Source organism: Corapipo altera, unplaced genomic scaffold, assembly GCF_003945725.1.
Source record: "Corapipo altera isolate COAL_440 unplaced genomic scaffold, ASM394572v1 95, whole genome shotgun sequence".
NCBI lineage: Eukaryota > Metazoa > Chordata > Aves > Passeriformes > Pipridae > Corapipo > Corapipo altera.
In genome coordinates this window covers 2,370,812-2,394,955 of record NW_020884947.1, presented here as the reverse complement: position 1 = coordinate 2,394,955, position 24,144 = coordinate 2,370,812, and the positions used below count along the sequence as shown (strand labels likewise).

At 40.4% G+C, this 24,144-nt stretch overlaps 1 protein-coding gene across 1 annotated transcript; it reads left to right on the top strand.

The window, feature by feature from the left end:
• The first annotated feature begins 253 nt into the window (after positions 1-253).
• Positions 254-24,144, top strand: NELFA (negative elongation factor complex member A). The gene is made up of 11 exons (XM_027662704.1): positions 254-700; positions 7,795-7,966; positions 9,108-9,269; positions 10,178-10,267; positions 12,144-12,274; positions 12,457-12,526; positions 13,376-13,464; positions 14,590-14,701; positions 16,949-17,205; positions 18,274-18,373; positions 19,893-24,144. The coding sequence occupies exons 1-11, from the start codon at positions 449-451 to the stop codon at positions 20,075-20,077; spliced, it is 1,620 nt and encodes a 539-aa protein (XP_027518505.1). The 5' UTR covers positions 254-448; the 3' UTR covers positions 20,078-24,144.

Here is a 24,144-nt window from a genome sequence, read left to right as displayed (position 1 = left end):
GCTCCGCCAAGCGCTGTGCTGAGAGGTGCGGTGGCCGGCCCGGCTCCGGGAGGGGAAGCCCTGCCTCCGAGCCCCGCCTCCGGCCCCGCGGAGGTTCGGCGTCCCGCTCCCGGGTCTCGACCCTTTCTGGCCCTGGAGAGCCCCGGAGGAGTCGGGGCGGGCTGTGAGGGATAATAAGGGGGCTGACAGAAGAGCTTCTCTGCGGTGAGGCGGCGCCATCTTGCAGTACGGAAGAAAAGCCGCGGCGGGCGCCATTTTGCATCTGCCCGAGGGATGAGAGGAGCCTCGCTATTTTCCGCCTGGTGGGCGCCGCCATTTTAGGTTACGGCAGAGCCTCCGCCTTCCGTAGCGCAACCTCATTGGGCGCCGCCATTTTGGCTTACGAACAGGACGGCGACCCGCAGGGGTCCTCACCCCCTCCCTTCCTCCCTTTAGGTGCCTTCATAAAATGCCCGTCGAGAATCCCCTCTTTTTTCGCCCCGCTCCCAAGATGGCGTCGATGCGGGAGAGCGACACCGGCCTGTGGCTGCACAACAAACTGGGCTCCACGGACGAGCTGTGGGCGCCGCCGAGCATCGCCTCGCTGCTCACGGCCTCGGTCATCGACAACATCCGCCTCTGCTTCCACGGCCTTTCTTCGGCCGTCAAGCTCAAGCTGCTCCTGGGGATGCTGCACCTGCCCCGGCGGGCGGTGGATGAGGTGAGAGCCGGGCGGGAGCCGCAGCGAAGCGGGGCGCGGGTGTGTGTGAGGGGGAAAAAGAGATCGGAGATGGCATGAGCAGGCAGCGGCGCCAGCACCGCTTCCCCCGCCCGCCCTTTTCTGTCCACACGGAGGCTGCGGGGAGGGGACACCCCGGGCTCCCCCACAGACCCTGGGGGACGAAGCCGAGCGGCCGCTGCCCCTCACGGGCAGGGCTGTGTGGTGGGGCTGGTCCCCGCAGCCATCCCCGCCTCTCCCCTGCAGACTTTCTTGGACGAGGAGGGGGAGGACTCGGTCCTCGGTGTGAGGGGAAGCGCTGAGATTGCCCGTGATAAAGGAGAGATTGGAGTGGGAGCTTTGCTGCTGCTCCTCCTCTCTTCCTGCGCTTTGGGGACTCCCTGGCTGGCATTAGTCTTTTAGAAGTAGTTTGGACGTGCGAGCCATCGTGTGCCGCCACAGGGCTGTGTTTTAGGACACTTTTGGGTGCTTTTTGGGGGAGAGAGCTGTTCTGAGGCAGTGGTTGTTGTAGGGCTAGGACAGAAAGGCGAGATCGTTTAGGAGCTTCCTTCACTCCTTTCTTAGCACTGGCAGCTGTGTAGGTGTCACAAGTCGAACATCTCGGCTTTAGGAAGGACAGCAGCAAGTGCTGAAACTTTGAGAGTGGAAGATCTGGGGTCTGCGCTGAACTGGGCTCTTCCCCACCCTCTTGGAGCCAGGGTTTTCTTGAAGAAAATTGCCATGCTTTTTGTTTGCTTCTCTTCACCTTTCTGGGAACAGCTGGTGCTTTTCTTTACACTCCCACCCCGGCCAATAAACTGGCTGGCTCGAGTCTGAGCTGGCTCTGCAACCTTATTCCCTTGGCCCTGGACCGTACCTGGCTTATTCTCACCTATGGATGTTTTGGGGCAATAGCTGGAGGACGATTAGAAATCTTAAGTTTCTTCAGCTACATTCGAGGAATCCCTCTCCTGCTTCCATCGTGTAAGGTGTTGTTTCCTGGTAACAACCATGGAAGTGGTGTGTAGTTAGTCCTCCCCTTGTGCAGGGTATTCTCAGCTGTGCTTGCACCAGTCTCTTTCTTGGCTAGGACACAGCTGCTGCTTAGGCTTAATACACATATATACTAGGCAGGGTGTGGTATCTAAGTTGGATTATTGTATGCTCAGCTTTTGTGCACTTCTAAGCTGAAAGTGGACAAACATCACCTTTAAGCAATAATTTAGTGTACGTCAGTGCTCGTCTTGCCACGTGCATCTGAGTGGTTGTTCACTTTGTTACACTGGTGTCAATTTAAAAAAAATTCTTGTTTGGCGCGTATATGCTGATTTTTTTATTTTCTTTCTTTAACCACGATATTAACGTCCAGTGCATAAGCTGTCACCCTTGTGTGTGACAAATGGGGCTGTATTTTGGACAAACAAAATAACCAAGGCCAGAAAGGGGGGATGGGAGGTCGTGTGAACTCGTGAGTTAGCAAAATTGTTCTGAAGTAAGTGTGAAAATCCAAGTAGCCTGGAAGAAATGAGTAATGCAGTATTTAGAAAAGGCTATCAAATTAGTGGTAGTTTTAGATTGAAAAGAGCTTCAAAAAGCTTAGAGACCTTCATAAATAACACTCATGCCAATTGTTTGAGGGAGCAGCATTCAAGCAAACTGAAATAATTTGTTGAAATGCTACAAGAGTGTTCACTGGGTGGGTAAAAAAACCCCACGTTTTAAAGCAATTCTGAGGAGGATGGATCTGTGCTTTTGTTAGCTGTGGAGATAAGGTGTGTGTAGTTGCTGTGCCTTTTAGTGTATCCTTTAAGTGGTCAGAATGTTCCAAATACAAAGCTCTTGTTACTGCTGTAACAAAATATTGTGGAATTTTTCAGTTTGGTAGAGTTCACAAATTCAATAACAAATTTCATCCTTTGTTGTAAACAGATCATACTTGATTGAGATCTACCTGTAGCATCTTAATTATTTCAGGGATGTGACTTCCTTTTTTTCTTCTTAAACTGGAAGGAAAGGCTTTAAAAAGTGGTTAAAAATGGAAAAACTCATGAGTCAGAAACCCTTAACATCGCTAGTAGCCTGCTATTATCATTATAGACTTCCTTCTATAGGTGGTAAAAATAGCTGATGTAACAAACTGCTGACAGAAAGGGATGTTGTCTTATCAGACACTCATCATTTGTGGTGAATTTGCTAAAATAGTTGCATTTGTGGAGATTTGTTACATAACTTACTGTTAAGATTTTTTGATATCTTGACTGGCATTGAGTGTCTTGCCTATGATACCCAGAAAACAGAGGGATATGTTTGTGTTCAGTGTGGATCTGCAGCAGCCCCTACTCGATGTCTTGTGGAGTGCTGGATGTGGTGTCTTCCTGCCAGCAAAAGTGCACCAGGACAGGGTACCTGTAGCTGCCTGTAAATGAATTTAGGCATTTGGAAATCACTCCCATATCTGAAAGGGATTAAACTCAACTGTGAGAGTACTTAATGAGTCTCTTTGGAAAGTCACATGTGTGCCTTCCATGCCGTGTGCCAGGGTGTATTGATCATGGGAAAGAAGCACTAAGCTGGCATTTGGAAGCTTAATTGTATCGGAAAATATATTGCATCAGCTTTATAAAGCTTTGGGAACCTCGACAGTGGGTACAGAATATGTTAAATGTTAAAAGATGTTCCCCTCTCTAGATAACAGATTCGACTTGGTTGTTTCTCCTTAAACTCTTTTTGGAGTTTGTTTGTTTTCTTTACGATAGCAGTTTCACCAAGGCCTAGGATAACATGGAAACCATTTGTGAGAAGACATTTGAGTAGAAAGTTATGTGGGAATCAAGGAAACTGTGGTGGTATTTGGTTTAGAAGGGATTTAATTCCTGCTGGTCCTTTCTAAATCTCTGTGAAAGCTTCAGTCTAGACAAGTGAATCTTCAATGAGCTCTCTTGAAAGCTCAGTCCTTCACTTAAGTGGTTTTTTTCCTCATATGTAATATCTCTCGATTTTCATAATGTTTTCATTCAACACTACAAATATTATATAGATATAAGTGACTTAATCCTCATAATACTCCTGTGGGATAGGTAATAAACCTCATTTTTTTTATCACGCTGGGAACCTCATTACTGTGCGTTTGTTCCTGCTGACTAGTAAGAATAATTGGCTCTCATTTTCATCCTGAGCTGTGTTTTGTAGGCAGTTATCAAAAATACCCTTTCCCACTGTAATTCTCTGGGCAGAACTTGGGAACTCCTGAATCTCTCAGCCTCCCAGCTTTTCAGCTGCTTAATTTTTTTCTAGATAATTGCACTTATTTGAAATGATGCCTAAAGCTCAGTCTAGTGCTGACCAGAGTTTCAGTTGTGAATTTGGCAGAACAGTTACTTCTGTTTATTTTGTATATTATAGTCTTGTTAACCCGATTCACAATGGCAAATGCAAGTTTTTTCTTTCTGTGCCAGTGTTTAATTTATTTGTTCAGGGTTAGACTGTGATGTTACAACCAAGTTTGGAATCAGGACTGTGCTTCTGTGCTTTCTGAATTATCCTGAGAGGAAGATCCCTATCCCAGCAGGGGCCTGCCCTTTTATTACAGTAGCTGCAAGAGAGCAAAAGTCAAAACTGTTTATTCCTTCTGGCTTATGTGAACCAGGAGTCACCTACCCATGGAAGTGGGAATTGTGGAGTACTGGTGCAAAGGAGTCAGAGGGCACATGACACTTCCCTTTCTCTGTGTTCAGAACAGACAGGCTGCTCTGCATCTTTTTGGCCTGCACTTAGTGTTCTTAATTATTCTGTGATGTAATACAGTATATTTTAATCTAATAGCACTCTTGGCCACTTCTACTCTTTTTTATGATTAAAATGCAAACCACATACAATCATGATACTTGATCCATCCTTGTTTTGTACTGTGTAAATATTAATACTGTACTTTCAATCCAATGCTTTTAGTTTAATGAAAATGCTCTATAGTAATAATACAGATACCTATTAAATATCACCTCTATGGCCCCTGAAAGATTAAAACTTGATTTTGTTTATTAGCCACCTGTTGATGCAGTTCTCTAGATGTATAGTCCCATATATTAATTTGGGCATAATATAAAGCAAATGAACGGGAATTCTTTGCAAGAAGTCATCTCAGAGCCATCCTGTTATGCCTTACTAGTAACATTTCCTTTTTTACTCCTTCCCACAGTCCTGTTTGTGTATTCTTCCTACACAGCCATTATTAATCTGCCTTTTTTCCCAGACATTTTCCATCCTACCTGATCCTTTTTTTGCTAGATATTTCTAGTCGTGCCCTTTGCTTTTTCTTGTGTGCCAACAGGCTGAGAAAAATACTTGAGATGCTTAAGTTTCAGATGAGAAAAATGCCAGAACATGTTGCATCAGATCTTGACATTCATGCTTAACAAGATGCTGGTTAGAGCTAAAGGGAGTTTTACTGACCCAGTGTTGCAATCTTAGACAATTAAGAGTTTGGGATTATGGCTGTGCTCTATAAAGTGACCCAAAAACTCTATGTAGGATTCCCTGTTATTTTAAGTTTCATTTCAGACATTCTCAAACCACAAATGAAGTGTATTTTTTTCAGCTGCCAGTTGAGCAGTGAAGTGGGAACATGTCTTTAAGTTGCCATTTGAAGACAAACCTGAGTCAAAACTTGAATCCAGGCTTGTTAAATGCAAACCCCTATTCAGGCCAGGTCTCTGGTTAGCTCACAGTACGAGTTAATGTGCTTTGCTTCCTTGTGCATGACAGTGACTGCTCTTCCATCACATTCTTTCTGCCTTGAGGCCTTGTGATAATGTTATTTGCCCAGTGCAAGGAAAACAAGTTGTTTCTGGGCTCCTTTCTTGAAGGAACCAAAGGCTTGTATAGTGGTGGGTTGTGGCATAAATAGGTTGCCTGAACTTTAATCCTGAGAACAGTGGGGATGCAACATGCCCAGACAAGAGCTCTTAGGAACTTACACGGTATAGGCATGTAGCTCTGTGAATTTTTGGTATAAAGAGGAGTTTTGTGAAGCAGGTATGAAGGGTAAATTGTGAGGATACAGGAGACATCTTTCTTCTAGCTATTGCCTGAGTTTGCTTTGAGGGAGCAAATCACATTCTGTGCACTTACCTGCATTAGTGGTTTCCAGATAAAAACTTATAAAAGCTATAAAAATGGGTTAGCTCTCATGGCATGTTTTAGGTTTTTGGGTGTTCGGTATAAATCACTACCTTGATTCCTGAAGGATGGACAGGAGAATAAAAGACTTTGTTCTGATGGTGTTCACAGCCATCCTTCTCCTCTGTAGAAGTGACTTTCAATGAGCAGTTTAGGTTGGAGAGAGTGAGAAGTCTGTGTGGAGGTTATGGTGGGCTTACATTTACTGGAAAAGAAATGAGCAGTGGAGGATAGTGAAGGCTGGGACCTCAGAGATGGATTCTTTCCACCGGGTGTGCGTCAGTTAAATTGGACAACGCATTAAACAGTGTGTGGTCCTGGTTATGTGCTCAGTTTAACCCAAAGCAAATCAGTGGCAACTGGCTCATGTTGAGTGTCCTTCCTTCTCCACTGTTTTTGTGGTTCTGGTGTTTGTGTGTCTGCAGTCAGTCACACCAATGAACTGGTTGAGCATAAAGCTGGAGAGATGCAGGTTTTCTGTCGGATGAACTGGTGCAGTTCGTTTCACAAGCACGTTACTGTGAGCCTTGGAACATGCAGGGGGTGAAGGACAAACAGGCTCTATAGTGGACTTGTAAACCCTTCCAAAGTGAGAGGCCAATAACATCGTGTGGGTGAAAGGAATTGAGAAATGTCAGTGTTTGTTTGCTTCTGAGTTTAAAAGTGGATGGGGGGAATGGGGAGCAGAGGTTTAACTTTTTCTTAAAGTTGTATGAGTAGAGTAAGCTTATTTGATTAAATGTTCTCATGTAAAAAAAGACTGGCTTTAAATAAAGGGAAAGGAATACAGCATAAAGGTGAAGATGAGTTTCTTGTCCTCCTGTGTTCAGAAGCATGTACACTGTAACTAAGCTGTATGTGCCACAATGGGTTGTGAAAAATAAAAATTCACATATTTCCTTATACTTGCTTGTACATTCTTCAGTGTTAGTATCATACAGATAGAGTATGTTTAACTACTTTATGCAATTTTACCATTATGTTTTGTGACTTGATAGACATGCAGTACATCTCAAACATCTTAGTTCTCTGATGCTAATGCTGTAATGCTTACATGAAAATGTACTTAGTTAAAAAAGCAAGTGTTCAGTCTTTAAGGGTTTCAGCTTACCTGTGAATGAAGTGAACCACTCATTTAAGAGATTCACTGTGTAAACCCTGACTGTAGTCACCTTGATATTAATTTCATAGTGCCAACAGACATGTTGATCAGTAATTAAAAAAACTACTGTGACAATGAGACTTCTTAAATTCATCTTATGCATTACTTAGCATTTTTCAAGATAGGTGCATAAAGAAAATTAACTTTTCTGACTGTAGAAACTCTGGGTAGATGGAAAATCTTTGTACTTTTGACATAATAGAGTCCTGTGTTTATTTATGTAATGCATAATTTTTGTCAAACAATACAGTTTTGATTAGTCTGAAAGATATTATTTTGAGGGCTTAATTACGATGCAGATACGGTCTGTCTGCTTAATTATACTGTAGCTCAGCAAGGGGCACATCTTCATTTAGATGCCTGTTTAAATAACTTGTATTCTAGGTGATATTCCTGTCACTGAATAGAAGGTGTGGGTACACTGGGAGTATGAGTGTAGAACATAAGGAGACAGTAATTTAAGAATTTGACCTGCTGCTTTTAGTAAAAATGTTCAGTGCTTAACAAAGCTTTGTGCTGCCAAAAGCTCAAAACAAACTGGGGTAAGATTGGCTGAAAGCACTGGAAAAAAATTACTTTGATTCATTCTTTACTTAATTGTAGAGTTAATGTATAACTTTGTGGAAACAATCTCCCTCTTCCCTTCCCCAGTAGTAAAACATTGTGCATGTTTATGCTAGTGTCTTTTTAAAATAAATCCAACTATAACCTGTTTAAAACTGTTTCCAATTGGTTGATTTTCTTTTTCTTTTTTTGTTAGATGAAAGGGGCACTGACTGAAATTATCCAGCTCGCTACCTTGGATTCAGACCCCTGGGTCTTAATGGTAGCTGATATTTTAAAATCCTTTCCAGATACTGGCTCCCTTAACCTTGATCTTGAAGAACAGAATCCCAATGTTCAAGATATTTTAGGAGAGCTTAGAGAGAAAGGTAAGCCCTTCCTGTTGGTGAAAATTGCAGAAATATGGTGCCTTTTTTCAAGAACAACCTGTCATTTCATCTGCAGTCTTGCTATCGTAACAGTAGAGGTACCAGGACAAGCAGTATGTCTTGTCTCTGAATTACTACAGTTCATGACATGGAATGTTACTGGACTGGGAACTGTGATATTTGAGGAATGGTAACTTCCTAAAATGTCTTTTCACACATCATCAGAATTTACGTGTCGGGTATTGCCCTGGGTCTTGGTGCAAGGCAACACACAATGTGGATTCATTAGTGTCAGACAGGCTGTGCGTGCACTGATGGGTAACAACTGGCTGACTGCAATAATTAGAGGGTTTTCTGTTTTGCTGTCTCATGTCCTAGTACTGAAGAAGACAGCAAGTCCCTGTTTTTCTTGTGTGGACAGTGCTGTGTGTGTGGAAGCACCGGGCTGCACAAGGCAGGTGGGCTGCCTCTGCTGGCAGTCCTGTGGGCAACAGGTGATAGGTGCTGGAGGGAGACTGACCTCAGGAAGAGTTATGGTGCCAGTGTCCAAATAGCTGCAGATTGCCCAGCAGCTGAAAATGTGGGTCCAGGCACTTGCACAGTTGCTGCTTCAAGCAGTGTAGTAAATGGTGATGCAAAACTACTCATACTTGGGTTTATTTCAGCAAACTGCCTAGAAAAAGCCCTCAGGCATAAATGGGCAGACATGATTTTGGACTTGGGATTGCAGCAGAACAATAATAAAATGACTTGGAGGTGGAAACATTTTCTTATTTTAAACAAACAATCATTTGTCTGTTCACACTTGATTTGGACTTTATTCAGTAGTTTCCTTTTCATGTGTAATTTTTAAGGAACCCGAGATACAGTAATTTTATCTTTTTTGACAACAGTAGAATATTTCAGATTCCTGTAATTTACCTATGTATAGTTAACATGGAAGCTTTTATGAAGCTAATGTGAAAAACAAACATCCTAATAACTGGTTACACACTGTGTAATAATTGGAACTAAATTACTCTTGGTGTTTAAACAAGTAATCTAAAATTTAAAACCACCTGTACAGTCTAGTTGTAAAATGTTTTGTAATTAGCTGTCAAGAGGTGCTAATACCCATGTACTGTGTTAACTCTTTATGCAGTAAGTGAATGTGAAACTTCAGCTATGTTGCCGTTGGAATGCCAATACTTAAACAAAAATGCCTTGACAACACTAGCTGGGCCACTTACTCCCCCAGTGAAACACTTCCAGCTGAAAAGGAAACCTAAAAGTGCCACTCTCAGAGCTGAACTCTTGCAGAAGTGTAAGTAGTAGTATTAAGATTGTGTAGCAAATTGAATGGTGAAAGGAAAATTTATATTCAGTCTTATTCTCCAACATGGTGATATACACTAAAAATTTCTGTTACAAGAGTTTTGGTTAAATTTTTCTTTTCTGGACTGATGTGTGGAGGAGCAGGTGCAAGTCATCCTGGCCATGATTACATTAAAATTCTAATCTTAATTTAAGTGCTGTTCAGATTTCAAGGCATACAAAGAGCTGTGGCTTTTTAAAGCACAGATGAGTTCTCTCAGGGGTATATTTAACATGTGAGGACTTGTGAGGGACAGCGTTGGTTAAAGCTTCTGAAACGAAAGTAAAATGAGAACCCAGTTTTATTTTGCCCTGTGCTTTTGCAACAGGGAGCAAGAGCTGCTAATTAATGTTTTCCTTTTGCTCAGTATTGGCTATATAGGGTGTGAAAGCCAAGCAGGTTTTCACTAAAAAAAAGGCAGCATATGTGTACATGGACTTATTGGTAGCTGGTTGAACTGAGTGATCTTAAAATAGCTTCCTGTAGCTGCTGTTCTGTTGCAGCAGCTTGCTACTTTCTTGCGTGTGACTTGAGTGGTTGATCTGGTTAAATACAGGATTTGTAACTTTTTATGATGTTATATGTAACTTAGACAATTTACTCAACAGAGATTGAAATTATTTTATTTTGGTAATCTCTTTTAGCTCAGATCACCTTGTCAGTTGCATAGTCATTGATTTTGCATTTTCTCCAAATACTGTGTTAACTTCACATAAATGACCTGGATTTTAGTTAAAGTATAATTCTTTCTTTGTTGCTATTCCCTTCTCTTTATGTATTAGTTAACGTTTTTATAAGAAGCAATGTGCTTTTTTTCAGCACAGGTTCTGTAATAACTAAAGCTTTTTTCTTTTTAGCAACAGAAACTGCACAACAGCTCAAGAAGACTGCAGGAGTGCCTTTCCATGCCAAAGGCAGAGGACTGGTCAAAAAGATAGATACAACAAGTATGGCTCACTTCCATCCCTTTTCAGAAAGAAAATCTGATAAAATGGTCTTGATGAAGAATAAAATTACCATCTGTTTTTTACAAAAACTTAATTGTTTTTGAAGCAAAGAATTTCTCCCTTTCTGCCTCCCTCTCTCCTGATATTTAAATATTTCTGACATGTTTTGTCAGAAAGAACAAGAGCGTGGAGGTTTTTTTAAATGGCAAGTATATCTGCCGTGCTTCTAAAATGTATGCAGCCAGATCATGCCTGTAGACTTTGGTAGGAATTTAATTTGCATCACTCCAGGAATAACTCCTGACTAAGCCATGTTGCTCCAAAAGGGAGCTGAGTGGATCACAGTAGTCTGCTGTGCTCTTTGAAATGCTGTGAACTAGACTGAAACTATATTGCATTTGTATAATTCTGTCTGGAGAAAGAAGGGGGATGGTGTGTTCTCTGCAGCCAAGGCTGTGCAGTGACTTCTATTTATTGAATATGACAGACATTTATAATGATTCTTCAGCTTTATATTAAGAGATTTCAACTGTTTGCTGAAGTTTCCCAACTCCTGAATTTTTCAAATAAGTTTTTGACTAGAAGCAAGAGGAGAACTCAAAATTAGTTACATACTTTAAATCACTGCACAGGCCACCACATCACTTTTCTGGCCGCCAGTGTGATGCTGAGATGTGAAACTTTGAGTGATTTCTTGGTTTGTTGGTAGAAGCTATGAAGTACTTTGTGTTGATGCTACTTAAGATGTGGCTTTGAGGACCAAAGTTTGGCCTCACGTTCATGCAGGAAACGCAAAAAGTCTGGTTGTAATTTGAACTAAAAGTTGTCCCAGTATAGAAAATGACCATTAGTTCTTGGCATTCTGTTTAGCTGTTGAACTAATAAAGCCAGATTTTAGACATGGCCTTTGGAGCCAGGTGGTCTCTAGAAATAGGAGTTGGGCACCAGCTGAGGTTTGCTCTGCTGGAATGTACTCACATGAGTCAGAGGGTTGTCCTGTGGGGAAAGGGTTTTCAGTACAACATGTAGAGGGATACAAAGTCTCCAACATCAAACTAAAGTTCTGTGTTTATCGTCAACTTAAAGAGTATGGTGAGATTTTCAGGAGGCTCAGAGACCTGATAGATAATGTATATGTGTCCCTAATTTTTTGGTAAGTAAAAGAATGCTGTATTTAGCAGTAGCATTAAGTATCAGGTAAAGGGCAGCAGTGTAGAGTTGGGGGAAAACAGCTGCTTACAAGGGTAGCTGATTCTGCTGAGACTGATTGAGACAGCAGGTGTTCTGTTTGCACTGTAGACCCAAATTGGGTCCTTGCTTCTTGTGCAAACAGCAGCTCTAGAATTTCAAACCCCTGTGTGAAACACTCGTTTACCTTTTCAGTAGATATGAGGCCTTAGCCCTGCAGAAGCTTGGCTGAGAATCTTTGATTAAATAGAGTTTTACCAAGTAACCAGATCATGAAATTCAAAGAGCAACTTTGGCAATAATTGGATTCAAAACATTTATGTCCTATACCATTTTATGTGTTCAGAGTTTATTTTTTACAAGTAGAAAAAGTAGGAAAGTAGATTTTGCTAAGAAAGTAGATTTTGTGTAGGAAAAGTAGATTTTGCTATGAGTGCACCCATTTGAATACTTCAAGTAGAACAGGGTTGCAAGCATTAGCCTAGAGATCAGCTCTTACCCCTTCTTTGAAGGGTAAAACCGAATCTGACCTCTGAGGGACATGTGTGTTATAGACAGTTCCACATTATAAACATTTGAAGTTAAAGGGGAGGTAGGGAATGCATTAAGAAGGGAAAAAGCTGAAAAACTCAAATATGGTTTTCGTAACTGTGTGTATCAGTTGTTGCTTTTTTTGATCTTCCCTAAGCACCACTCAAAGGAATACCAAAACAAGCTCCATTCAGGAGTACTTCAGCACCAAGTGTATTTAGTCCTTCTGGAAACAGAACTCCTATTCCTCCTTCAAGAACACCCTTGCGCAAAGAAAGGGGAGTAAAGGTGGGTGCCCTCATTCTTGGGCTCTTGTTTTTTCTGCTCAGTTCTCCTTCCTCATCTAAAGTGAGTTTCTGGTGCTGTTTTGAATTAAATATCAATATATTAAAGAAAAAGAGCTAAGGACGATATTTAAACTGCATACATTTAACAATGGTTATTAAGTTCTTTATACTCTTTCTTTTTAGCTTCTAGATATCTCTGAGCTGGATATGGTTGGTGCTGGCCGTGAAGCAAAGAGAAGACGAAAGACATTAGGTTGGTACAGCATTCTTCTTACAAAGGCTATCATTTTACCTGCAAACAGGATCTAGATTTGCAGTACCATTTTGTTCTCAATTTGTTAAAACTTAGCCTAAACTAAACTTTAAAGACCAGGAGGATGACGTGAACCAACCCAAAGATGTTTTAGGGGAAGATTTTCACTTGTTTTATTTCAGTGCTCCCATTCCTCTTGCCTTGTGCCCAGTAACTCAGCCATGGAAAGGATTGAGCTAGTCATCAGTTGTGCTTTGGGCAACCCAGAGCTGTGTGAGTGGCTTCAGTACTGGAATTGTTCTGAGATATTCTGCTTACTTCTACTGGCTAGAGAAGTAAATTAATTGAAAGTAATGTTGGAAAAACTTGGAACACTCTTCAAAATTCTGGCTGAGAGATCTTAGCAAGTGAGTAGTGTCTGATATCATGCTTTTAAGTCAAGTGGCAGTGCAGTGCTCTACTTAACCATATCAAGAAGATGCACTAGATGCTGTTACAAAACAACCTTTTTGTATTTTTCACAAAAAACAAACAAACAAAACAAACAAAACATCAGCAAAACCGTATTTGGAATTAAGTTGTTGCTTGGGCTTTCATGCTTGCTAATGTCAAAGAATTAGCCAGTTCTGCCTAATCACTCAGTTACTGTATCTTGCACATTGTGGTTCAGTTCATTATTGGTTTGATTATAAAATTGTATATGGAGATTATCTATTTCAGCATATACTTCTTTAATCGTGTTTTAGCAGACTTTGAGAAATGCATTTTTATATCTTTGTTTAAAAAGTATATTTAATTCAATATTTCAGAAAACTTTCTTGAACTGACTTCTGTTTTTTTATGCAATAGATACAGAAGTTGTGGAAAAACAAGCCAAAGAAGAAACAGTAGTAGAAAATGCTACCCCAGATTATGCTGCTGGCCTTGTGTCTACACAGGTAAAACCAAACAATCAAACAAAAACCAACTAGTAAAACAAAAACCCCAAAACCAAACCGTGATGCATGCTACTCTAAAACAGCTAAACACTGTAATGATATTTTACTCACTTTTTTTAAACGTGCCTCTTTATATAAAAATCTTTACATAATTTCTTCACCCAAAAAAACGCGAACCTGTTGCTAGAAGTAGTTCAGTCAGGGAGGGGGGGAGGAGTTGTGTGTAGGCTTTTTTCCTCCTGTTTCAGGTATGGTATGGTATAGAAACTGTCCTGCAGCTTTCTCTCTGTCAGGACATAGGTTTTAAAAGAATTCTATGTCCTGCCCCCACTTCTGAATTAGAAAGTGTTTGCTTGGCATGTTACACACGCCAAAAAACAATATACAGGCAGATATTGCTAGGCCAGAGTCAGCAGTGAAGGTCATTGCCTGTCTTTCTGCAGAATGCTCAGAGTATCTTTCTTTTAGCAAGCCCCACATTTTACAGGATGCCCATCATTTATCCAGTAAGGCTACCTTAAATTATCTGTGTGCTAGACATGTTCTCCCTAAACTTCTTTCCTCTGTCACCCCCTTATGTTTATAAGGCTGGATTGGACAGTGAAGATCCTGATAGAGATACTGTACTATGTATGCAGTGTATAGTTAAGTACAAAATGTGGCTTTCTTCGGCTTGATCTTACATGGCATCCGTTGTGTTGCTGTTCACTGCCTTTTCCAGTGGGAACAGGGTTTTTTACCTGAGCTGTTTACTGCTGCCTTCTGCTTGCTTATGTCCCAGAGGCCTTTGTGTTCTCTTGGTGATACTCTAGTAGGTCTTCTGCCCATGGATGAACACAGATTTCTGCTTACTAATAGTGAAGAGCATGTTTACCCAGACAGAAGATCACTTAATTCTACAGAGTAATTCTTTACAGAGTACCATCTGCACAAATTTCTAATGTCTGAAGTAGAAAGTTAGCATTGAACAGGTCGTTAGGTAGGATTCCTAACAGAGGAGGCAGTAACTGAGTTCCCAAAAGGAATATTGTAATAAAACTAATGTTGAAATTGTGTTTGAAATTCAGAAACAGCACACAAAATATATAGTATGGCTTTAACACTTTATTTTCTTTCTTTTTGTAGAAACTTGGCTCATTGAACAATGAGCCTGCACTACCTTCTACAAGTTATTTACCTGCTACCCCCAGCGTGGTGCCATCTTCCTCCTATATCCCAAGCTCTGAAACACAGCCAGGTAACAGACTCATTTTTGCTCTTAGGACCTACTACCTCCAACTCTGTACAGTTTTGCTGTCTAGCTGCTATTTTATTTATAAACCTACTGTCCCTCTAGTGAAACTCCACCTTAGCAGTATAAAAATCCATTGGAAGAACCCAGCCTTTGGGTTTGAAGTAACCAGACGTGTCATTTAACCTAAATAAAGAATGTAATTGTTGGCTTTAAGTCTTAAAATGACTGCTAGTTAAGTAAGTAAAACGATTTACTGATTTGGTTTTTTTCTTACTCTGTAATAGAAAATCCAGCTTTTTTAATCCCTAAAGAGACACCAGTAATAAACATAGGTCTGGAGTATATATTCCATACAAACATTCGTATGCTAGCACTTACAGAACAGTTGCTTTCAAGAGTCAGATTTATTTCGAGAGGCAAGTGCACATTAGCTTTCACACAGTCTAGAATTAAGCCATCCATTTTCCTTTTACCTTTGTGGAGCAGTCTGATAGATAATAGCTGTGATATTATCTGTGAGCTCCTGCATATTTTGAAAAAGTGCTATGTTACTTTCAATTCTAGGAAATTGCCAATAGTAGAAAATAGTTTGTACAAATCCTTTATTTCTACACCTCTTATTTTAACCCACTTGGTTTTACTCTTCCGTCCCTGCTGTGTGTAAAGTCGTAAAGGAGTGTATTAATTTGCACTCACAGATGTGCATGACTGGGATTCATTACCAGGTCTGGTTGTTAACAGAGAACCAACATTTCAGTTTAATACATCAATTTTACTTTTGCTTGTGAGCTGTGGGATGTTGGTTGCTACAGAAAAATGCGTGTGCAAACCCCAGTCATTTCACTTGGCCTCTGAACAGTTTAGAATCTCTCTGAAGGTCCATGCACAGCTTTCTCTGGCAGAAAATTGGCATCTCTAGGAGGAACACAGCCAAGAGCACATCAGTGTGTCAGCAGCTAGTACTATTTTCCAGAGTGTTGGCATTGTGTTCAACAGCAGGAAAAGTCTAGTTTAAAATTCCCTATTGTCTGTTCTCTATTTTTATTTTAGGAGTATAGAGTATTTAGCTTTTCTTATGGACAAGGAATATAAAACTGTTCCCTTGATATAATATGCACACAGAAGATCCACAGATTTGGTCTCATATAATCTGAGGCTCCATAATTAAACCCTGTTACTTTATGCAAGTCAGTTATTATGACAAGAGAAGAAGCTGGTAATCAAACAGTACAAAATTAAGGAGTAACTAATTGGTACAAATGTTTGTCCTCTCAGTTGTTCACTGTCCCCTTTCACATCCACTGGATAATAGTCATATTGTTAAAGCAATGCTGTGTCTGTGCTGAGATGGAGAACTGTAAACCTCTCATTCTCTGAAATCTGATCTGAAGGGTGCCAGGATAGCTCTGATCGATACCTGCCTTAGAGCCTGCTGGGAACCCAGTGTGAACAGGTCAGATTAAACCCCATAGGGTTTGGGACAGGTGCTTAAACAGCCGTGCCTGTGTCAAAGAGCTGCAAAAGAATGTAACTGGTGAGTGTCCACTGGGTAGTTACCATTGGCTGGACAAGTAACTTGTGTGATCAAGCTACTGAGATTTCCTAAGTTCCCTCCACCTGCAGCCAGGTTTGGAATAGTAGATTCCTTAGTGCAGGTGAATGGATCAACTCTGAGAAAGAACGGAGTTAAGGCTTGTCAATATTGTGGGGTTTAATGCTTTTAGCAGTTAGTGTTTAAATAATGAGTGATTTGTGAAGACTACATTTAATTCTGGCATCTCTTTAAGTATATTTTCAGTATCTGTTACTGGCTGAGACTTAGTTACCATTTCCTTTGAAAGCTGTTGCTACATTAGGTAAAAACTGCTGGAATATTTTTGGTTTTGCTTCTACACAACAATACAGCAATAGTCCTGGTAGAATCAGAGTACAGTTGTTACAGCAATATAAGCTAAGCAGTAAATAAAGCAGTTTCAGTTTAATAAGTCTGATATCCATTAAACATAAAATTTGATACTAAATATAGTGTAATCCATATTGGACTGCTAATTACTCTGTTGTCTAATTATTGCTAAAGGTAATTGAGTGGAAAAAGCATTAGCTCTTAAATTCTTCATGTAGATATTAGCATATTGAATCACGGTGCTAAAATGGAATAATCAGGATTTTTAGGGTTTTTTTAAAGGCCATTGGTAATGCTAATCCCTATTTGTGGATTATGTTTTTAATTATCCTGATTGGTTTTTGCAGCTGGCTCTTCACGAGAGGCCTTGCAGACTAACAGACAGACTGAAGAGCCTGCAGCTCCCAATGCTACTACAACTCTTCCTGCACAGTTCAAGCAAAGAACACCCATGTACAACAGTAACTCTAATCCACCTGCAGCTACACCTACCTCACCCCTCACACCCACCACGCCTCCTGCCATCTCCCCTGCGGCACAAGCACCACAAGTGGCCCCCCAAACTCAGCAACAGCCACCACCGAAGAAAAGCCTCTCCCTCACAGTAAGTAAAACCAGGTTCTTTTTGACTGGTGCTTTTGATGTAGGTTGGAAAATGCCAATTTTTATTATTGGTCTCATTTAGTATGTTGGCAGTTCCTGGCCTTTGGATCGTGGGGTGGTTGAGGCCGCTTTATTTATAACCAAAGATAATGAGAATGTTTTGGGGGTTTTTTTTAGCATCGCTGTTTTAATGTTAATCTCAACATTTTTAGTTGTACAGTGTTAATGTCGCAGTAAGATGTTTTTATTTACTTCTATTTGCAATGGAAAATTATGTTGTTTTACTCATTATAAAGAATTTTGGGAGAGCGGTGTATTTCCAGATCTGTTGCCCAGCCAGTTTTACATAATGTAAACTGCTTAAAAGGATCCTGTCATTGCTGTGGTAGGAGAAAATATATCAATAGATTATTCTAAGGTGAAAGCCCTTATTTCTGTTCTTGTCACTCCGCATCACACATTTTTCAAAGCCTGAGAGTGGGGAGGAAACTAAACTCAACAGCAATTATATGTCCTGAGGCATCTTATTCCTGGTATGTGGGTATATATTATGTGCATGCTTGAAGGTCAGTAGGTAACTAACTCAAGATGGAACTGATCTGAAGACTTTGCTAAGCACATCTATAAGCCTGGCTTGCAAGGTCAGAACTTTAAGAAGCTGAGTGAATTTTTCTTTAGAGTATCTCTACTTCATTTATTAAAGAAAAAAGAAAATTCTCTGAAATGACTGCAAGCCTGGGTTTGTTGGACTGTAGAGGAAGCATTGTGTTTTGTTTTTTTCCTATGCCATAAAGGACACAAGATTGATAATGTAAACATTAAGTCTCTCACATGTTTCTGTAACTATTTAAAGGTGTGGGGGGGTTCTGCTTTCAGAATTCAGTTGTCACTGCTGGAAGTCTTAGGGGCAAATATTAAAAAAGAGGAGGAAGCCTTGATGTTAACGGGCTTTTTTTTGTTTACTTTTTGTAGGTCCTACCAAATTCACCATGTTCTTTTATGCTTATTAATGGGGTCCCTGTTGGCAGTGTCTCTCCACTGGAACTGACATTTGTTGTATCTGTTGCAGAGGGAGCAAATGTATGCTGCACAGGAAATGTTCAAGACTGCAAACAAAGTTACAAGACCAGAAAAGGCTCTTATACTTGGATTCATGGCAGGATCCAGAGGTATGTACTGAGACTAATTTAGCTTGCTTCTGAATACCCAAATCTGCAATGCACTCACAAATGCACATTTAGAAATGCTATGCTAATAAGACTTGGCTTTAGGTTTGCCTGTATGTGCTGGACTCCTTCCTTTGCTCTGGACTGTACAGGGTTTTATGGATTATAGTTCTGGATACCTGGAAGTGGATCTTTCAGGGTCTATTTCCCGTAATCAAACAGTTTGTCAGAACAGCTGCTGAACACGATATACACATAACTGGACACAATGTAAAATCACAGCTTGGGGTTGAAGAGAAACAAGGCAGCTGGTCAACCTTGAACAGCCCGGTTGGGTCCTGCTACACTGTCTAGAAGAGCAGTTAATGTAAATTCTTCTGTGGCAAGTCCAGGTACAAGCTGGGTAGTACAGAACCTGTTGGCTAGCTCCTTGCTTTAGAAGCTAGCAACTGCTGTCTCAGACTTTAGATAACCACTGGGGCTGTGAATCACAGGGAGATAAGCTGTCTCATAGCTGGATCCTGTTATATATTGGCCTTGATAGACCAAAGCTGTTTTACCTACAAGATTATCGGATGTAAAATGAGAAGGGGCTTAAGAGTCCTTAAGTGAACTCCATCATCTGCACTAGCTCTGGTTTCTAATTTGGTATTTGAGGGTTCTTATCACTGGAGCCCTGGAGCCTAAATGTGACTCATACATTTAGATTAATGCAATAATCCAAATTAACAAAGACGACCAGGGTAGAGTTACTGTGGTGATCCTTGGACTTTAAGTTTGGTGTATCTTGCATTAATGATGGTGGTTTTAGTATTAGATGCTACTTCAAATTGCAACAGGAGAGTGTACTTTAATAGCTACATGAACAGCTTTTTGTAATGTAAGATAAAGTAGTGTTTTTGGAAGAGTGTGTGTGTGATATATTCACGCATACAGAAAAGAATATATCAGTATGAATCTCTTCAGTAATAATGTCAGCACCTTCTGAAGGGTGGGTAAATAACTGCCAACTGATATTCATGAACACCATTTGAATACCTTGGAGTGTAACATTTAATATTCTTCTGGCATGGAACTGAGTCTGGGACGAGTGGTTTCAGTGAAGCTGTTTTGGCTTTCTGAACAGCTAAAAGTTGTTGAGGCATTTAACTACAAAATGTATCCTAAATAAAATAAGTCTGGTAGTTCAGGTTTACCAACTCCTATTCAAATATAAGCTTCTCTTCTGACTCTCAAGGCAGAGAGAAATGACACTGGCATGTTTTACTCCCCCTTCTGTTATTCTTCCATTTATTTTAGCCTTGGGCTTCATCTTTTGGGGTCTGGTTTTGTTATCCTTAAAGCTCAGTCTGTGGAGTATAGAGGGAGGGAGATCTTTGGCTTTATGTTTTGCTCAGTTTGGGGTTTGAGCTTTGTTTTTTGTGTATTGGGTTTTTTAAGCATAAGAACCCCTTTAAGTGCTCTTTAACTTGTCTAATAGAGTGTTGAAATGTATAATTTGTTTCTGTTCTTGTTTCTGCAGAGAATCCTTGCCAAGAGCAAGGTGACATCATCCAAATTAAACTCAGTGAGCATACAGAAGATTTACCAAAGGCAGATGGCACGGGCAGCACCACTATGTTGGTTGATACGGTCTTTGAAATGAACTATGCTACTGGTGAATGGACCAGATTCAAGAAGTACAAACCTATAACTAATGTTTCCTAAGAGATGCAGCAACAGCAGACTGGACCAAATCAAGCTTAGAGTCAACCAGCTCATAGTGTATGTCAACTGTACAAAATGGCATTCGTGTGTACATTTCTTATTACCCTCCAGAATAGAAGCTGTGGCTCTTCAACCAAACTGGGCTCAGTGAACACAGAAGATGGGGTCAAACTCACTTTTTTTTTTTTTTTATTAATCTTGGGAGAGGGAAAGATGATCTTGACGGGGAGACGTTGTTGTGGTTTGTTTTCCTACAGTTCAAGATGCTGAAAAAGATTACAGATGGGAGCAGTTCACTGCCTAGTGCTGGAAGAGAAGACGACTGCACAGTCCTTCATGGTTTACCATTAACTGAGGGCACAGATCTTTATTGTAAAAACATTTTCTTTGGCTACATGGGTTCTGTCATAAGAACAGACATTTGAAGCACCACAAGTCAGTGCTTGATTACTTTGTATTTCAGCTGCAGTAGAACTATTGCAGGTGGTATGTCAGTGTCTAAAGGTACCCACTGTATGTTTAGCTTATTTGTGCTTGGGTCATAGGATGAGATTGAGCAGCTTTGCTAACTCGCTATATTGTCAGTGTACATGCCCAGCATGTGTTAATCTGTATTTGGCATTATTTGAGATAGAGAGAAACTAAGTATCATAACTTTCTGAAGGAAAAAACCTGTCGAAATTAAAGAAGTAGTGGTGGCTTGTCACTGCCTGGAAGTGACAGCTCTTTGCCATGGAAGTCTTGGGGTTGAAGTCCATCTGAAGCTCTAGCATAGCAAACCCTTTGCACAGCATAACTTACATGGGTGTAAAGGAAACCACTCAAGACCAACTGAAGCTTAATTTAGAAATGGCCCTAGAAATGGTTGAGACATACATCTGAGAAGAAGTAGTAGTTTTTTTGTCCTGAGGCAGTGTTAGTTTGTGTTTGGTTGAGCAGTCATAATGTGTTTGATCACCATGCCCTGACCCAAAAAGTTTTGAATGACTGTAGCTGTGGTTCTTACCAGTGTAGTTTTATCAGTATCATCGCTAATGTGGCCACAATTATACTGGCATATAAATGTGCCTTATACTTGTCCCCTGCTAGTAGAAGCACATTTTTATCTTTATAACTGTGTTCACACCATTGGTGTAATCTGGCTTTAATAGTACAAACAAAGCTGGCATTTATTGAGAGGACTTGTGTACATAAGTCAGGATTGCTCCTTGGGAGACTTGGCTTCATCATTTGAAGGAGAGTTGGATTCAGCGTCTGGTTTCTGCCAGTAGTTGTGTGTGGAGCTGTGCTTGGTTGGGAATGCTGCTTAGAAGGAAGAAATACAAAGATGGGTAGCAGAGTGGTGATGTGGTGCTGAGAAGGTACCTTGGGGCTGACTTAGAGGTTCATGTTGAAGTGGAACTCTTAGGACAAAATGAGGCTTTTTTCTTTTTTTTTTTTTTCTCTGAAAAGAAAGCAGACCAAATCCCATAGGACATTTGTATACTAACAGACATCTAGATGATTTGATTAGAGTCTTGTTTTTTATTGGGGAATTTTTATTGCATTTTAATTTTAGTTTTTCAAATAAACTATCCAACAGGACAGGGCAAGTATAAGTAATAAAAGAACCCCTGTATTCTACAGTGTTTTAAGATGTGACCAAAAGTGTAGATTTCTTAACTTTATTTAAGCAAATATGCAGAATGTTGTAGCTCCTGTGATGGCCAGTTATGTGATGGTAGCTGCTGCCATTAAGGAGTGTTGTGCATGTTTTAGTGTGAAAGTTAATCACATATAACTGTCACATTGGGGCTGTCCTCCACGTAATTACCCCATTTCAGAAACAATGTAGATTGTAATTTTGATTGCAACTTTTCTTTATAAACAGCTAGAAACCAACCTGACAAGTGAGGATGAGTAGTGAGTTTTAGTTTTTAGGAGTTCAGTAGAATGCTTTATCATGGTTATAACTTATTTGATTTTAGTGTGTTACATGGTAAGGGCTAAGGATAGAATATGAAAATATTCATCTTTTAAAAAGAAAGGTTTAAAGAAAAGTGACATTCCTTTTCTTGTCTGCATTCAGATTTTGAAGTTTTCTTGTGAAGACCAGTTTTCTGTAAACATATATGATACTTGTCTGTCTTGCAGCTTATTTAGCAAGCAGGAACAGTTATCAAATACAGTTTTTAAGAAGGAGCATTTAGGAAATTGGCTTGAGGGGCATGTACTGTCACTGTAAACTGTTGATGAAAGACTTGTGGAACTGTGTGGTGGTCGGGAGCTGCTGTGTGGTGGCTCTTTTGGCTTCCTTGAGAGTCATTGTAGTCCCTCACTAAACTTTCTTGGTGCACAGAAGTCTGTATTTCAGACCTAGGGGTGGAGGCAGTTGCCCCTCTCCTCTTCAAGAAGCCCTTCTAGGATGCAGTGGAGTCATTTGAGTGCAGTAGTATGTAGGAAGCTTAACCATGCTGCTGTTTGTATTTGCTGCATAACCCGGTTGGTCTCCAGGCCTGTTTGTCTAAAGTCAGTCATATGCAATAAATGGAAATTTTAAATAGAACTATAGTATATTTTTAATTCTGTTCAGTCATTAGAACGAGACAACACTGCAAAAATAAATTATTTTTTAAAGTGACTTTATGACCCTCAATATCAGAGCATTACTTCAACTTGATCTGTGAATGTAGAAAGTGTTTTTAAATGCCTAAACAAAGGGAAGGTTTTGCAACATTGTTAAAATGATACAGTAAGGAGTAAAACTACATAGAGCTCTTCAGTTCAGCAAATTCAGTCTTCAAATTAGTGTTCTGAAAGTAGGAATGATGCCAGACAAATCAGAAAGGGCAACATCAACACTGAAATTCCAATATACTGGACTTGTTGCATACGGAACAAAATCTGGCCCTGGAACTTGATATTTTTTGTCTTGAACACTCAGTCACTCGGATGTGTTCTCTGGAGCTGAGGCTCAGTGTGTGCTGTAAGGTTACACCAAACACTCGTTGACTCTGGAGTGACTCGCAGGTGCACCCAGAAGTTGACCAGAGAAGTAGTTCTTCGAGCTTTGCTTGTGTCCTTTCCTCTTCCCTTTATCCAAGCATGAAGCTTTAGGAAATAGCAAACCCAAACTGTTGAGGCTTGGGCTTGAACTGCTCCTCAGCAAGGAGGATGTCCCAGTTTCTTTTGCCCTTACTTGTAGAGAAGCCCCTGTCTGTGCAAGCCTAGACGTGGTATGAATTAGCTTGTTCGATTTCTAGAGTGTGGAATACTGGAGAAAGAGGCAATGGAAGTGGCTTGTGTTTTCCCTATCCTGGCCAAACTTGGTCTTAGGGGGAGAAAGAGCACATACGTGCTTGCCCAGGCTGCTTTAACAACTTCTCCTACAGTTGAAGTGCTGGGTTTCTGTTGGCTCCATTTTTGTTCATGAGTGCTGTGAGGACCAGAAAGAGTGAATGAGTGTAACAAAGAAGCTGAGCCCAAGAAGGATGCTGAGCAAGAGTTATGATCACACACAGATTCCATCTTACTTGTCACTAGAACATTTTTTTGCTCTCTAGTGCTCTGTAGTTATCTCCATAGAAACCAGTCTAGGCTTAGTACAGTTAACATTGGTATTGGACCTGTATTTTGTGGGTTAACCTGATTTTGGCTGTTAGCTTTGCCATTTAATCTTTCAGTTCAATACCATAGGATGCAGTGGGGAGGAGCCTTTGGTAGTTACTTGACATCTCCATGTGGAATTGGTCATTTCTCTCACTGAGTTGTGTCAAAGTGCAGACCACTTGTCCAGGTGAAAGAAATCTTGAGACTTTGACATTACACAGTTTAAGGGTGAATCACATTTTCATAGTAAGATCTGACTGGAAGAAAAAAGACTAAAAAATGTTAAGCCAGAGCCCTCTGGGAATCTGGTGCCTTTAACAAAAACTGTCATTTTGTAAAATGTCACATCTATAGCATAGCCCGTATGTTTTCTATTTTTTTTTTTTGTACAGTTGTAAATTCAAAATATTCTGTCTTTGGGTACGTATTTTCAGTGTAATACAGTATGTATAATAAAAAATTTAGATTTTCTAAGGAAA